Source organism: Pristiophorus japonicus, chromosome 9 (assembly GCF_044704955.1).
Source record: "Pristiophorus japonicus isolate sPriJap1 chromosome 9, sPriJap1.hap1, whole genome shotgun sequence".
NCBI classification, from domain to species: domain Eukaryota; kingdom Metazoa; phylum Chordata; class Chondrichthyes; family Pristiophoridae; genus Pristiophorus; species Pristiophorus japonicus.
Window position 1 is genome coordinate 118682820 of NC_091985.1, and position 14816 is coordinate 118697635.

At 47.4% G+C, this 14816-nt stretch overlaps 1 protein-coding gene across 1 annotated transcript in view; it reads right to left on the reverse strand.

The window, feature by feature from the left end:
- abch1 (ATP-binding cassette, sub-family H, member 1) overlaps positions 1-14816 on the reverse strand; it is a 132347-nt gene that overhangs the window by 47626 nt on the left and 69905 nt on the right. The window contains exon 16 of the mRNA XM_070890990.1: positions 14110-14180. Within this exon, the coding sequence (XP_070747091.1) occupies positions 14110-14180 (71 nt within the window). The remainder of the gene's footprint in view (positions 1-14109; positions 14181-14816) is intronic.

Consider the following 14816-nt stretch of genomic DNA (forward strand, 5'->3'; position numbering starts at 1 on the left):
GATCTCCTCCAAGCCATGGCTGGGATAGCTGCCAACATCGTCTCATTTGCTGAGCAGCATACCAACATTATGTTGCTGTTGATCACCACGATGCAGCGAACCGTTGGCTCTGTCGCTGCCATGCGGCAATCAATGGTCTCGGGCCATGGCATGGAACCCCCCCCCCCCTTCCATTCCAGCCAGGCTGACAGAACCAGAGGGTCTGGAGATGCCCTCACCGCCTACATTCTCTCCCCGATGAACACGACAGCAGGGTTCCAGGGGCACTGCTGCACCACATGCTGGGACCAACGCGGTGAAGGGCAGGGGTGTGGGTCGCAATGGGGATGGGCAACCCATCAAGAGGAGAATGGGGCTCACTTGGAGGGGGGGAAGAGAGGTGCTGGGAGTGGGTAGAGGGTTGGGTGTTGGTGATGTTTGTATATATTGTTCATGTTATGGATGTAAACCTGTAAATACCATGCCTAACCACCAGAGGGCTTATCCCCTTCACAATCCCTTGGGAGCACCTATATATAAGGAGGCCTCACAGGCTGGAGAGGCACTCTGAGATCTGTAATAAAGGATTACGGTCACACCTTACTTTGAGCTCGCAGTATGTAGTCTGACTCTTTATTCAAGACATAACAACTGGCGACGAGATACAGATGACGAACCCCACCACAACAATGCAGAGAACCGTGGGCATCCTGGAAAAATTTTTGGAGGGAGATGATTGGGAAACCTTCGTGGAGCGACTCGACCAATACTTCGTGGCCAATGAGCTGGAAGGAGGGCTGCCAAACAAAGGGCGATTCTCCTCACCGTTTGCAGGGCACCAACGTATGGCCTCATGAAAAATCTGCTCGTTCCAGCGAAACCCACAGACAAGTCGTATGATGAGTTGTACACACTGGTCTGGGAGCATCTAAACCCGAAGGAAAGCGTTGTGATGGCGAGGTATCGGTGCTACACATACAAGAGGTCTGAAGGCCAGGAAGTGGTGAGCTACATCGCCGAGCTAAGGCGCCTTGCAGGACATTGCGAATTTGAAGGACACTTGGAGCACGTGCTCAGGGACTTCTTTGTACTTGGCATTGGCCATGAAGTAATACTTGCAAACTTTTGACTGTAGAGACCCCAACCTTGAGTAAAGTCATAGCGATAGCCCAGGCGTTTATCGCCACCAGTGACAATACCAAGCAAAGTAGTGCTGCAAGTACTGTGACAAATTAACGTTGTTTTCGAATCAAAATGTACATGGCAGGACTTACACACCTGCAGCTGCACGTCCGCAGATGACTCAGAGCCCACCATCAAGAGTGGTGAATACAAGGCCATTAACACCTTGTTGGCGCTAAGGGGTTGATCATCGATTCCATTCATGCTGCTTCAATGGGTACGTTTGCAAGGGCTGTGGAACAATGGGACACCTCCTGCAAACCACCATGATGCAGAGGAGGATAGATCCACGGTGGGTCATGATGAACCAGAGCCTCAGACCATGGGGTGCACACATTTACCACAAAGTGTCCCCCGATAATGCTGAAGGTTGAATTAAATGAACTCCCGGTGTCCATGGAGCTGGACACGTACGCAAGCCAGTCCATAATGAGTAAAAAGACTTTCAATAAATTGTGGTGCAGCAAGGCCTCAAGGCCAGTCCTGACTTCCATTCATACTAAACTGAGAACGTACACAAAGGAACATATTCCCGTAATCGGCAGTGCTACCGTAAAGGTTTCCTACGATGGAGCGGTGCACGAGTTACCACTCTGGGTGGTACCGGGCGATGGCCCCACGCTGTTCGGCAGGAGCTGGCTGGCAAAGACACGCTGGAACTGGGACGACGTCCAAGCACTTTCGTCCATTGACGATGTCATGTATTCAATCAGCAATGTAACCCATGTATAATCTGACCTAAATTGTACACTGTGAGAACAATGACCACTAGGTGGTGAAGTTGTGGGAGACACTCCTAACCTGGACCTTCAGATATAAAAGAGGAAGCTCCACCCACTTCCTGCACTTGAGTACGAAGGAATAAAGGACAGGTCACAGACTGACCTTCTCTCAAGCATGGGCCTCGTGTGCATTTATACTGTACAGTAAGGACGTATCAATGGCGACGAGAAACCGGGATTTAAACCACGCGAGCATGACCACTAGCAGAACAGACGAGAGGTACTGTGTTAAGGAATGGTTGGGACAGATATTCAACATTGTTAAAGCAGCACAGTTCTCCAGGCAGACAAGGGCAATCGGGCATGCCCCAACATGTAGTCGAACCCAGAGGGGGAGTTCGACAGAGACAATGGCAAGCTGAACAGCGATTCACGCCATTGCAAGGGACAATGCGGCCAGTAATGGGGCCATCAACACCTGTTAATGGCGCACTCAAGGACAATCACAGGGGCAGTCAGGGACGATCGACTGGCAAGGGACCTTTTGTTTCCAACAGCAGCTCATGTTGGAGGCGTGGAGGCACACACTCAGCCGGAGTTTGCAGAGATGAGCAAAATACCTGCAGAAATTGCAGAAATGAACGCTGAGGGAAATTGCTGGAAGCTGAAGTTCAGCGAGTTCATGTGGAGCGCGTATACAGTTCATACACCAGGATGCCACCGATAATGATGAAAGTGCTCCTCAATGGCATCCCGGTATCAATGGAGTTAGACACGGGGGCCAGTTCCTGATGGGTATCAAACAGTTCGAAAAGTTGTGGGTGTCCAAGGCCAGGAGGCCAAAATTATCGGCGATTGAGGCACAGCTACGGACATACACAAAGGAGATCATTCCGGTGCTAGGCAGCGCCATGGTAGTCGTGACCCACAAAGATTCGGAGAACAGGTTGCCACTCTGGGTTGTCCCGGGGGACGGTCCCGCACTACTGGGGAGGAGTTGGCTTGCTGACATGAACTGGAAATGGGGCGATGTCAATGCAATTTCCTCTGTGGAGCGAGTATCATGCTCACAGATCCTGGACAGATTTGACTCATTATTTCAACCCGACATTGGCACTTTCATGGGGGCCAAGGTAGTGATTCACATAAACCCGGACGCCAGGCCAGTACACCACAAGGCCAGGACGGTGCCATACGTGATGCGGGAAAAGATAGAAGGCGAATTAGACCGCCTGTTGAGGGAAGGCATCATCTCGCCAGTCGAATTCAGTGACTGGGCGAGCCCGATTGTGCCGGTGCTCAAGGATGGGTCGGTCAGGATATCTGGCGATTACAAGGCCACCATCAATTGGGTGTCACTCCAAGACCAGTACCCACTACCGAGAGCGGAGGGCCTCTTTGCGACGCTATCCGATGGCAAACTTTTTTCAAAATTGGACCTGACCTCAGCTTACATGACCCAGGAGCTGGCGAGTGAGTCGAAGAAGCTGACCACCATCACGACACACAAGGGGTTGTTTGAGTACAACAGATGTCCGTTCGGGATTCGCTCGGCTGCCGCGATCTTCCAACGAAATATGGAAAGCCTCCTCAAGTCGATTCCAGGGACGGTGGTTTTTCAGGACAATGTCCTCATCATAGGTTACGATATTGAAGAACACCTCCGCAACCTGGAGGAGATGCTACGCAGACTGGACCGGGTAGGGCTGCGACTGAAAAAGGCGAAGTGTGTCTTCCTAGCTCCAGAGGTAGAATTCTTGGGGATGAGGGTAGCAGCAGACGGGATCAGCCCTACTGCGTCCAAGACGGAAGCGATCCCGAGAGCACCAGACCCTGTAACACGACGGAGCTGCGTTCGTTCCTGGGGCTCCTGAACTATTTTGGTAACTTTCTTCCCAAATTGAGCACGCTGCTAGAGCTGCTACACGTGCTCCTACGCAAAGGTCGCGAATGGGTCTGGGGGGACAGCCAGGAAAGGGCTTTTAATAGAGCACGCAATTTGTTATGTTCCAACAATCTGTTAACGCTATATGACCCATGTAAGAAACTTGTGTTAACGTGCGATGTGTTGTCCTATGGTGTCAGGTGTGTGTTGCAGCATGTCAATACCAAGGGTCAGTTACAGCCGGTAGCTTATGCCTCCAGAAATCTGTCCCAGGCAGAAAGGGGCTACGGGATGGTAGAAAAGGAGGCGCTCGCATGTGTATATGCGGTAAAGAAAATGCACCAATAACTGTTTGGCAGGAAATTTGAGCTGGAGACAGATCACAAACTCCAAACGTCCCTTTCGGCCGACAACAAGGCCATAAATGCAAACGCATCGGCCCACATATAGAGGTGGGCACTCACGTTAGCCGACTGCACAATTCGGCACAGACCGGGCACCGAAAACTGCACCGATGCACTCAGCAGGCTCCCACTAGCCACCACTGAGGGGGCTACCGAGCATGCTGCTGAGATGGTCATGGTTGTTGAAGCTTTCGGAAGCGAAGGCTCACCCATGACAGCCCGTCAGATTAAAGTCTGGACGAATAGAGACCCACTATTGTCTCTAGTCAAGAAATGTGTCCTGAATGGGGACTGGGCAGCCACGTACAGGGCATGCCCTGAGGAATTTAAACCATTTCACGGGCGCAGGGATGAACTCTCGATTCAGGCCGATTGCCTACTGTGGGGAAACCGCGTAGTCCTGCACCAGATGGGCAGAGAGGTGTTCATCAGAGAACTCCACAATGAGCACCTGGGCATTGTCACGATGAAGGCAATTGCCAGGTCACACGTTTGGTGGCCAGGGATAGACACAGATCTGGAACTTTGTGTTCGCAGGTGCAACACGTGTGCCCAGCTGGGCAATGCGCCCAGGGAAGCCCCCGTTAGCCCCTGGCCATGGCCCGCCAAGCCTTGGTCACGCATCCATGTGGACTACGCAGGTCCTTTCATGGGAAAAATGTTTTTCGTTGTAGTAGACGCCTACTCCAAATGGATCGAGTGTGACATTTTAAATTCAAGCACATCCTCTGCCACGGTAGAAAGTCTACGGGCAATGTTCGCCGCCCACGGTCTACCGGACATCTTGGTCAGCGACAATGGCCCGTGCTTCACAAGCACTGAATTCCAGGACTTCATGGCAGGCAATGGAATTAACCATGTCAGAACGGCACCGTTCAAGCCGGCCTCAAACGGCCAGGCAGAACGAGCAGTGCAGATAATCAAACAGGGGATGCTCAGATTCCAAGGGGGTTCCCTACAAAGCCGCTTATCACGCTTCCTGTTGGCCTACAGATCCCAACCACACTCGCTCACAGAGGTTCCACCCGCAGAGCTGCTAATGAAAAGGATGCTCAAAACCCGGTTATCCCTTATACACCCCACCATGAAAGAAATTGTCAAGAGCAGGCGCCAGTCACAATATGACTACCATGACAGGAATGCGAGGGCGCGATGTATTGATGTAAATGACCCTGTTTTTATCCTCAACTACGCTGCAGGGCCCAAATGGCTCGCAGGCACGGTGATTGCCAAAGAGGGAAATAGGATTCTGGTCGTTAAACTTACCAATGGACAAATCTGCCGCAAACATGTGGATCAAACAAAAAGGAGGTTCAGCAACCCCATAGAAGAAGCAGAGGAAGAACACGATATAGAGTTCACTCCTCCACAGGTGACCGAACACAGGAACCAAAGGGAGGAGAGCCCAGTCACTGTGGGCAGTCCGGACAGGCCTGAGGCACCGCAAACAGCAGACACTCAGGCCAGCGCCCAACAACCAGAGCCCCAACTCAGGCGCTCTACAAGAGAGCGCAAACCACCAGAGAGACTCAACCTGTGATCCCAATAAGACTTTGGGGGGGGGGAGGTGATGTCATGTATTCAACCAGCAATGTAACCCATGTATAATCTGACCTAAATTGTACACTGTGAGAACAATGACCATTAGGTGGTGAACTTGTGGGAGACACTCCTAACGTGGACCTTCAGATATAAAAGGGGAAGCTCCACCCACTTCCTGCACTTGAGTACTAAGGAATTGTCATGTATCTTACATTATTATATATAACTGTATCCTAACATGCTATACATGACTGTAATAAGATATGTCCTGTAACCACCAGCATACCTTACCACCAGGGGTGCACTTGCAAGAGACAGGTATATAAGGACAGGTCTCAGGCAAGTACAACATTCCAGAGCCGTGAAATAAAGGTGCAGGTCCAAAGTGACTTTGACTTCACTACATGCCTCGTGTGAACCTGTACTGAGGAGACAGGACTTTACAGGATTAAAGGACAGGTCACAGACTGACCTTCTCTCAAGCATGGGTCTCGTGTGCATTTATACTGTACAGTAAGGACGTATCAGACGACACCTCATGTGCCCAGGTCCTAAACAAGTTCCTCTCTCTGTTCGAACCAGGCATCGGGAAGTTCCAAGGAGCAAAAGTGCAGATCCATTTGATTCCGGGGCGCGACCCATCCATCACAAGGCGAGAGCGGTACCGTACATGATGAGAGAGGGTGGAGATTGAGCTGGACAGGCTGCAACGAGAGGGCATAATTTCGCCGATCGAATTCAACGAGTGGGCCTGTCCGATTGTTCCAGTCCTCAAGGGAGACAGCACCATCAGAATCTGTGGTGATTCCAAAGCAACTATTAATCGTTTCTCACTGCAGGATTAATACTCGCTACCGAAGGCAGACGACCAATTTGCGTAGCTAACGGGAGGGATAACGTTCACGAAGCTGGACTTGACCTCGGCCTACATGACGCAGGAGCTGGAGGAATCATCGAGAGGCCTCACCTGCATCAACACGCACAAAGGTCTCTTCATTTACAACAGATGCCTGTTTGGGATTCGATCGGCCGCGGCGATATTCCAGAGGAACATGGAAAGCTTGCTGAAGTCGGTCCTGCACACCGTGGTCTTCCAGGACGACATCCTGGTTACAGGTCGGGACACCGTCGAGCACCTGCAGAACCTGGAGGAAGTTCTTAGTCGGCTTAATCATGTGGGGCTCAGGCTAAAATGCTCGAAGTGCGTTTTCCTGGTGCCTGAAGTGGACTTCCTGGGGAGAAGAATCACGGCAGATGGCATCAGGCCCACCGATTTGAAGACGGAGGCAATCAAAAACGCACCGAGACCACAGAACGTGACGGAGCTGCGGTCGTTTTGGGAACTCCTGAACTATTTTGGTAACTTCTTACCGGGTCTTAGCACATTGTTAGAACCCCTGCACACTTTACTGCGTAAAGGAGATGAATGGGTATGGGGTAAAAGCCAAGAAAATGCCTTTGAGAAAGCTAGGAAGCTGTTATGTTCGAACAAATTGCTTGTGTTGTACGATCCATGTAAACGTTTGGTACTAGCATGTGATGCGTCATCGTACGGAGTCGGGTGTGTATTGCAACAAGCTAATAAATTTCGGAAATTGCAACTGGTTGCTTATGCATCCAGAAATCTGTCTAAGGCCGAGAGGGCCTACAGCATGATCGAAAAAGAAGCGTTAGCGTGCGTTTACAGGGTAAAGAAAATGCATCAATATCTGTTCGGGCTCAAATTTGAATTGGAAACCGACCGTAAGCCGCTTATATCCCTCTTTTCTGAAAATAAGGGGATAAATACGAATGCATCGGCCAGCATCCAGAGATGGGCACTCATGTTGTCCGCATACAACTACGCCATCCGCCACAGGCCAGGCACAAAAACCTGTGTCAATGCTCTCAGTAGGCTGCCACTGCCCACCACAGGGGTGGAGATGGCACAGCCTGCAGATTTAGATATGATAATGGAAACATTCGAGAGTGAGCAATCACCTGTTACCGCCGACAGATTAGAACCTGGACGAGCCAGGACCCCTTACTGTCCTTAGTAAAAAACTGTGTGCTCCACAGGAGTTGGTCTAGTGTCCTGTTAGAGATACAGGAAGAAATAAAGCCGTACCAGTGCGCAAAGATGAAATGTCTATACAGGCAGACTGCCTCCTATGGGGCAATCGGGTAGTGGTGCCTAAAAAGGGCAGGGTCACCTTCATCAGTGATCTCCACAGTACCCACCCAGGCATCGTAATGATGAAAGCGATAGCCAAATCCCAAGTGTGGTGGCCCGGTATCGATGCAGACTTTAAGAGTCCTGCGTGCACAAATGTAATACATGTTCACAGTTAAGCAATGCACCCAGGGAGGCGCCACTAAGTTTATGGTCCTGGCCCTCCAAACCGTAGTCTAAGGTCCATGTCGACTATGCAGGAAAATTGTTCTTAGTGGTTGTAGATGTGTACACCAAATGGATTGAATGTGTGATAATGTCGGCAAGCACGTCCGCTGCCACCATTGAAAACCTGCGGGCCATGTTTGCCACGCACGGCTTGCCTGATGTCCTTGTAAGTGACAATGGGCCGTGCTTTACCAGTGCCGAGTTCAAGGAGTTCATGACCCGCAATGGGATCAAACATGTCACATCTGCCCTGTTTAAACCAGCCTCCAATGGTCAGGCAGAACGAGCAGTTCAAACAATCAAGCAGAGCTTGAAAAGGGTAACTGAAGGCTCACTGCACACTCGCTTATCCCGAGTCCTGCTTAATTACCGCACAAGACCCCACTCGCTCACTGGGGTCCCTCCCGCTGAACTGCTCATGAAAAGGGCACTTAAGACAAGGCTCTCGTTAGTCCACCCTGATCTACACGAACAGGTAGAGAGCAGGCGGCTTCAACAGAATATATATCATGATCGTGCAAATGTGTCACGCGAAATTGAGATAAATGATCCTGTATTTGTATTGAACTATGGACAAGGTCCCAAGTGGCTTCCTGGCACTGTTTTGGCCAAAGAGGGGAGTAGGGTGTGTATGGTCAAACTCGCAAGTGGACTCACCTGCAGGAAACACTTGGACCAAACCTAACTCAGATTTACGGACTATCCATAACAACCCACAATAGACTCTACCTTTTTTTGACCCTCCAACACACACACACACACACACACACACACAAGTGGCAACCAACCCAGCGGTTGACCACGAAGCATAACCCATCAGCCGCAGCAGCCCTCACCACCCCCAGCAGCCCAGCAAGGCCAGTTGCACAGCAGCCCAGCGAGGGGCCCAACAAACGACTCACCAAAACCAGCATTTGCACCGAGACGATCAACCAGGGAAAGGAAGGCCCCAGATCAACTCACCTTGTAAATAGTTACACTACTGACTTTGGGGGGCAGCGGGGGCGGGGAGTGTTATGTATGTAAACCTGTAAATACCATGTCTAACCACCAGAGGGCTTAACCCCTGGAGTCCCAAGGCATCCACAATCCCTTGGGAGCACCTGTATATAAGGAGGCCTCAGGCTGGAGAGGCACTCTGAGATCTGTAATAAAGGACTACGGACACACCTTACTTTGAGCTTGCAGTATCTAGTCTAACTCTTTATTCAAGGCATAACAGTTCATGTTGTTACTGTTGTTGGTGTTTAAGATGTTGCCTTTTGATGCTAAATGTACTGTTTTTTGAAATACAGGTACTATTAAATATTTTGTTTGACATGTTTGAATGTTCTGCCACTTTTGAATGTTGTACAATTCCATACAGAAACATTTTTTCCCCACTCTTGGTCAGTGTCTAACGTTTAGATAATGTGGGGTATGTGCTGAGAAACATACAAATGTCCTTGGAATGTAGTGCAATGTGATAGAAAATGTTGTTTTACAGTTATGATGTGACTTTTTAATGGGTCATTTAGCTAAGACAAGTAAGGGTCACCAATCCAGAATAGGTGGCTTTGAATGATAGATAGTTCCAGAACTTGGAGGCCAGATATTATGGTTGGCATTTGAGTGTACAGTTTTTTTAGGTAACAGATCGGCGAACACCAGCCCTAACATTATATGTTATTCAGTCAAATTATAACAGTAAATATATATATTTATATATTTGCATCTTCCATATTTGAGCACATGTCAAGATCTAATCCTGGCACCTAAGAGAAACTTACAGGGTTTTATTATTGGCTATATACTTTCACATGAGCTCATCACCTCTGACGACTTACAGGGTGTGACTAAATCTCTTGTGTATGCACTTGTGACAAGACCCTTACAGCATAAATCCATGGAGCCTTTACTGTAATTGGGAGCTCATATCCACTTTCTATCCCACACATGCCCTTCAACGGAGCATTTTAACTTCAATGTATCATCTTTTTCTAAGGGAAAAATATTGCTGCAGCGATTTAAATGTGACCTAGGATGTACTGTTCTAGACGGATCTGCGCCTTTGTGCTTACCGTCCGTGCAAGATTGTGGTAAGAGCACCTTTTTCACAACGCTTTTTCTGACGGGCGGTAACAGGGTCTTACAGGATCCTAAGGATGAAACTTGCATTTTTGCCAATTTTTCCATGGTCGTGCAGTATGGATACCGCTGGCAGTACTTCTCCGATGAAGTTCCCGCCAGGGGGTAGTTGGGCAGTAGGTCGGCAGTCCCTGAGTTTTTCCGCATAACCGGCATTTTTGGGCGATGAAATTCGGGCCCATAGAATATGAGTAAGACAATTGTCATGAATGTACATTCTGTTTGTAGCCACCAGATGGCGTTATTGTTGGAGGCCACTGAGCAGCATGCACATGGTGCTGCTCAGGTATAAAAGGCCAGCCATTTTGAGAGTCAGGCACTTTGGGCCTAAATAAAGCAGAGCCAATGTTGTACCTTGCTTAGTTAAACAGTACTCAGTTTGAACCTTTATTGCATACATAACAACAGTAAAGATGAATTTGTACAGGGAGAGAACAGGGTAGTGGGATTAGTTTTAGAATGCTCTAGCAAAGAGAGGGCACAGATATAATGGGCCGAATGGCCTGTTTCTGCACTGACAACTTCTATGTTCTTTTATTCATTAATGGGATGTTGATGTTGTTGGCAAGGCCGGCATTTATTGCCCATCCTCAATTGCCCTTGAGAAGGTGGCGGTGAGCCGCCTTCTTGAACTGCTGCAGTCCGTGTGGTGAAGGTGCTCTCACAGTGCTGTTAGGGAGGGAGTTTCAGGATTTTGACCTAATTTTCCCTTTTTCTCCACAGGAAGGCACTCATCCCATCTCCTCACCTCCCTCTATTGCAAGGCTATGATCAGAAAATCAAAGAGCACATCTACATTGTCCGTCACTCCATGCCACAGGTGCCCCTCTACACCCTCCTCACTCTTCCAGCAATTAAATTCTGAATGAAGTGTTCTGGAAAGCAGGTTGGAAAAGAGATCATGCTAGAACTTTCTAAATCATTGGTTAGGCCTCAGCTGGAGCATTGTATCATTCTGGGCACCTCACTTCAGGAAAGGGTACAGAGGAGGTTTAACAGGATGTTACCAGGGATGAGGGCCTTCAGTTAAGGGGAGAGGTTGGAAAAGTTAGGACTGTTCTCCCTGGAACAGAGAAGGTTAAGAGGTCACCGAATAGAGGTTTTCAAAATGATGAAAGGTTTTGATAGAATAAATAGAGAAGAATTATTCCCTTTGGTGAGTGGGTCAATAACCAGCGGCTATAGATTTAAAATCATGGGCAAAAGATCTAGAGGGGAGATTGGGAGAATTGTTCTTCACTCAGAGAGATGTCGGGATCTGGAACGCTCTCTCAAAAGGAGGTGGAAACTGATTCCATAAATGATTTTAAAAGGGAGCTGGACAGGTACTTGAGGGTGGGGAACTGACAGGGATACGGACAAAGAGCAGGGACGTGGGACTAAACACGACTGCTCTTTTGAAGAGCCAGCACGGACACGATGGGCCGAATGGCCACTTTCTGTGCTGTAAGTTTCTACGATCAAAACGTTGTCATCTATGCAGTCTATCGTAGGCATCGCAAGCTTTTCCTCAAAGGTAGGAGACCTTCACCACCTCAACAGTTGTGTTCTGATCAAACTGGCAGCAGGTGCAACAGCTCAATTTGTGTGTTGTCTGCTACAAGAACTGTAACCCACCTTTCCAGTGGGGGTCTATACAAATGTAGTACTGTTATTCAGAAAACAACCTGACCTGACTTCAAATTTCTGACACTAACAGCAACAAAAACTTGTATTTATATAGCACCTTTAACATAGTAAAACATCCCAAGGTGCTTCACATGAGCAATTATCAAACAAAATGTGACACAGAATCACATAAGGAGATATTGGGACAATTGATCAAAAGCTTGGTCACAGAGGTAGGCTTTAAGAGGCATCAAAGAAGGAGAGAGAGGTAGAGAGATGGATAGGTTTAGGGAGGGAATTGCAGAGCTTAGGGCTCAGCCAGCTGAAGGCACGGCCACCAATGGTGGAGCAAAGAAAATGGGGGATACGCAAGAGGCCAGAGTTAGAGAAGTGCCGAGTTCCCATTAATTTTTTTTTTGGGGGGGGCAGGTGTGCGTGGCCCCTTTAAGGGGCCGTGCAGCCCATTCATAATACCATGCGTGTGCAGTTTCTCCCATTTAAAAACCTGTGAGCTGATTGTGCGAGAGCTTCAGATTGGGTCACAGTCTAAGGATAAGGGGTAAGCGATTTAGGACTGAGATGAGGAGAAACTTCTTCACCCAGAAAGTGGTGACTACCACAGAAAGTTGTTGAGGCCAATTCACTAAATATATTCAAAAAGGAGTTAGATGAGGTCCTTACTACTCGGGAGATCAAGGGGTATGGCGAGAAAGCAGGAATGGGGTACTGAAGTTGCATGTTCAGCCATGAACTCATTGAATGGCGGTGCAGGCTTGAAGGGCTGAATGGCCTACTCCTGCACCTATTTTCTATGTTTCTATGTATGCTGCGCGGCTGCGCAGCTTAAAGGGAAATTTGGTTATTTGGTTATCGGGCTGGAGGAGGTGACAGTGATAGGGAGGGGCGAGGCCACGGAGGAATTTGAACCGGACCAGGGGTTGGTAGTGGTAGGAGTTCAGATACATGACTGCCACTAACCCAAATGCCTCTTGTTCCTGCAAGAGCAGTAAAATTTACAGTACCTACCCGTGGATAGGCCCTCTAATAGGCAAAATAAAATGATTTTATTTAAAAAGTACATTTACTAGCAGGCTGTCTACAGACTGGTTGGAGCATGTAGTCTTTAAAAACATTTTTTTTAATTATTTTGGGTATTTCCTAATCTTAAGTGGAGGCCCAAGAGCTGCTTCAGAAAAGTTCCAGTTTAGGCAGCAGGGGCGGGGGCTTGGGGCTGATGGGAGTAGTCAGGATGGTGAGGTCAATGATTTTGGATGGGTGATTTCTCCCTGCTACCCTGCATAATAAAGAAGAGCTCAGTTTTACAAGCTAGGGGGAAGGAAATGAATAGACCGAGTTACCTGAAAGTATCTCCATAGGAACGTAAGGCATAGGAGCTGGAGTAGGCCATTTGGCCCTTCCAGCCTGCTCCACCATTCAACAAGATCATGGCTGATCTTCTACCTCAGCTCCATCTTCCTGAACTATCCCCATATCCCTTAGTTCCCAAATATTTATCAATCTCTGTCTTGAATATACTCGATGGCTGAGTATCCACAGCTCTCCGGGGATGGAGAATTCCAAAGATTCACAACCCATGCTATAAATGAGGCAAGTATGCGAGAATAATATGGGTAAATACTATCAATAAGCATTTGGCTATATGTTCACTCCACAAATTTTCAGTATTTATTTTCCAAATGTTCATCTCTGGAGGTTTTTCTACCATGTAAATGAGCTAGGATGACATCACCCGAGGAGTTCCCCTCAAAGCATTTCTGTTCCTAATTACTGTCAGTGAAACTAGTCTTTAGAGACCAGTCAAAAGTCTATATAATTATTCTTGAATTTTCCTTTTCAATCTCTAATCCGGATTTATCATCTATAGAGAGTTAGCTCCACATTTTCTATTCCAGTACAGAAACTACAAAGTCAAAAAGTACCAAAAATCAGGATTATATCAAGCATATTGGAACAATTTTTCTATTGCTTTTCTTTAACAAAATCACTGCACTTCAAAAGTCATCCCTTGTGTGAAGCATTTTGAGACATTTTTAAAAATCTTTACAGATGTAATAATATATCAATGGAAGCATTACTTATTATTTTATGTTGACTATGAATTCAATCCATATTGATTTGCCATGAGTTTATTATTGCTACTTACCATTCAGAGCATTAGATGTTATTCAATCACAAAAATGATTCTTATGCCATTGGGGAGTAATGTAACTGTGTATCTGTAAGCTATACTGTATTGATAACATTGATTTTAGAGTTCACCTTAAGATTGCACCAGGTGCAATGAATGTTGTAAAATCTGGATGCTTATTCCCATATATTGGATCTTCAAACTACAACAGAACAAAATTATTATTAACAGAATAATTATTTATAATCATATATCATCTCACCACTTCATATTGAACTCTTAATATCAAATCTATTGCATTTAAACCACCACCCCCCCGCAAATACTTCGCTTATTTTTGCTGACAACAAAAAAATCTTTTCTTCATTTTCCATCAACAACAGGGATATTATTACATCTCAAAACTTTAAAATTAAATACAAGATTACTTTTATAGTAAGTTTACTCTTTAAGATATCTGAAAATGGTAAATAGTTCAGGCCGTAGCACTCCTAACGGCGCAATGGGAAGCTGCACCTTGAGTGGTGCTAAGTCGCAACACAACAGAATCTCTCAGGTTCAGCTCATGCCCGGTGCTGTTAGCTGATCTTAGCTGGGGCAGCAGTTAATGCACTGGGCTAGGAACGAATAAAGGGAAAAAGCCAGCAGCAAAGACTCCTTCTGTTGATTACTATCCCGTGGCCCACACTAGAAATTAACTCATGTGGAGACCAGGATTGGGCTCTGTTGTACTGTCTTAGATATGGTTGAAAAGCCTGTCAACAATTACACACTAGCCTCAAACACGAATGACCATTTGAGCTAAATTTACGGCAAAGACAATAGTTTTACTGCAGAA